Below are 2,500 nucleotides of genomic sequence, written 5' to 3'. Positions count from 1 at the left end.
AAAGCAACGGACCAACGACATAACGGAGATAAAGCAACGGACCAACGACATAACGGAGATAAAACAACGGACCAACGACATAACGGAGATAAAGCAACGGACCAACGACATAACGGAGATAAAACAACGGACCAACGACATAACGGAGATAAAGCAACGGACCAACGACATAACGGAGATAAAGACTCATTATTAAAGGTGACCGGACCTTGTTCTTCCAGGATTCCATTCGGTATTTTCTTGTCGACTGCTGTGACGACCTCCTTTCTCTGGTTCCTTATCCTGCCGGGTAGAGAGAGAGAGACGGAGGAAAAGGAAGAAGAGAGAGAGACGGAGGAAAAGGAAGAAGAGAGAGAGAGAGAACAGGAAGAAGAGAGAGAACAGGAGGAAAAGGAAGAAGAGAGAGAGAGAGACGGAGGAAAAGGAAGAAGAGAGAGAGAGAGAACAGGAGGAAAAGGAAGAAGAGAGAGAGAGAGAACAGGAGGAAAAGGAAGAAGAGAGAGAGAACAGGAGGAAAAGGAAGAAGAGAGAGAGAGAGACGGAGGAAAAGGAAGAAGATAGAGAGACGGAGGAAAAGGAAGAAGAGAGAGAGAGAGACGGAGGAAAAGGAAGAAGATAGAGAGACGGAGGAAAAGGAAGAAGAGAGAGAGAGAGACGGAGGAAAAGGAAGAAGAGAGAGAGAACAGGAGGAAAAGGAAGAAGAGAGAGAGAGACGGAGGAAAAGGAAGAAGAGAGAGAGAGAGACGGAGGAAAAGGAAGAAGAGAGAGAGAGAGACGGAGGAAAACGAAGAAGAGAGAGAGACGGAGGAAAAGGAAGAAGAGAGAGAGAGAGACGGAGGAAAAGGAAGAAGAGAGAGAGACGGAGGAAAAGGAAGAAGAGAGAGAGAGAGACGGAGGAAAAGGAAGAAGATAGAGAACAGGAGGATGACAGGTTCATTAAAGGACATAAAGGGATACATTTTACCTGCGACTATTAGTCAAGTCCACTCCAAAACATCAGTTCTAATAACTAACAGTTCTAAGAACTAACAGTTCTAAGTTCTAACAGTTCTAAGAACTAACAGTTCTAAGTTCTAACAGTTCTAAGAACTAACAGTTCTAAGTTCTAACAGTTATAAGAACTAACAGTTCTAAGTTCTAACAGTTATAAGAACTAACAGTTCTAAGTTCTAACAGTTCTAAGTTCTAACAGTTCTAAGTTCTAACAGTTCTAAGAACTAACAGTTCTAAGTTCTAACAGTTCTAAGAACTAACAGTTCTAAGTTCTAACAGTTCTAAGTTCTAACAGTTCTAAGAACTAACAGTTCTAATAACTAACAGTTCTAAGATCTAACAGTTCTAAGTTCTAACAGTTCTAAGAACTAACAGTTCTAATAACTAACAGTTCTAAGATCTAACAGTTGTAAGTTGTAAGATCTAACAGTTGTAAGTTAACACATGAGTTATACGTTATATAAAGCACACAGATACGTTGGTATGGTACCATCTGAAACTGGAAAAGCTGCTCTTTCTCATTAGAGTCCAGGGTTGATGAGATCACAGAACACAGCACTGCTAGGTTACAGCCACAGCAGGTCTCTCTCTTTGGCTTCAGATCGTTCATACTAACGCGTCTGGCTGTGTAGTTCACTTTTACTGTGGCCAGCGTGAGGCATGAACAACTGCTAGTGGTTCATTTCCTGACTGGAGGCTCCGCCCTCTGCTGATTGGGGAGAGGAAGGGTGACGTCGCCTTGGCCCTCGCCCTGTCTGGCAGCACACACACACTACCCCACCCTGTGACTGGTACGTTACCTGAGGAAGTACCAGGCCAGCAGAATGCTGATGACAAGCAGCACGGAGAAGACCAGCACGGTAGGCAGGATGTGGGAACTCTGGGACTTTGTGTCTTCTGGAAAGGAGAGGGAAGAAGGAAGAGGCAGAGGTTATGGACCCCAAACAAAATCTGTCCTTCCTCCGAAAGTGTGCACTTGTTCACTTCCCTTCATAGATTTATGAAAGGAAATAGCGTAACCCTCCCTCGAGTCTAGCCCATGCCTCCACCAACCCAATGTAGTGAACGAGTACACACTTCAGGAGGTAGGAGAGGTTATTGGGGGGGATCCAGACAGCAGAGAGAGAGTGTCATCAAAGGAACAGGAAGAAGCCTGTGGTAGAACAGAGAGTTGAGCGTAGCAGTACAATTACTAGATAGGTCAATAGCCACCTCAGATCATGAATGTCCTTTCTAGTTATTATATTTCTACGGGGCTACAGAGAGTTGAGCGTAGCAGTACAATTACTAGATAGGTCAATAGCCACCTCAGCTCATGAATGTCCTTTCTAGTTATTATATTTCTACGGGGCTACAGAGAGTTGAGCCGTGTTCAATAAGACACACTGTGGCAAAAAAAACACGTTTTTTTTCTCCCTTCCCAACAGACAACAAAAACAACCCTTTTCTGATTGGGCGACAGCAGATAGCACCTGTCTGTTTCAGAGTGTTTTCTTCCGTGTTGTCC

The 2,500-nt window shown here is 44.0% G+C and overlaps 1 protein-coding gene across 4 annotated transcripts in view; it reads right to left on the bottom strand.

Annotated features, from left to right (window-relative positions):
• Positions 1 to 2,500, bottom strand: part of LOC115119617 (receptor-type tyrosine-protein phosphatase epsilon-like) — a 188,299-nt gene that overhangs the window by 41,182 nt on the left and 144,617 nt on the right. For 2 of the 4 annotated variants that reach the window (XM_065022934.1, XM_065022935.1), the window contains exons 4-5: positions 1,794 to 1,890; positions 209 to 282 (exon numbers count right to left, since the gene is read on the bottom strand). In XM_065022934.1, the coding sequence (XP_064879006.1) occupies positions 209 to 282; positions 1,794 to 1,890 (171 nt within the window). Of the gene's footprint in view, positions 1 to 208; positions 283 to 1,483; positions 1,630 to 1,793; positions 1,891 to 2,500 lie in introns of those variants that run through there. The other 2 variants (XM_065022936.1, XM_065022937.1) reach the window with 2 other exon arrangements.

The sequence above is a fragment of the Oncorhynchus nerka genome, linkage group LG10 (genome assembly GCF_034236695.1).
Source record: "Oncorhynchus nerka isolate Pitt River linkage group LG10, Oner_Uvic_2.0, whole genome shotgun sequence".
In the NCBI taxonomy this organism is placed as follows: Eukaryota; Metazoa; Chordata; class Actinopteri; order Salmoniformes; family Salmonidae; genus Oncorhynchus; species Oncorhynchus nerka.
Note: the sequence above shows the minus strand (reverse complement) of the source record. Positions and strands in the feature narration are given on the sequence as shown.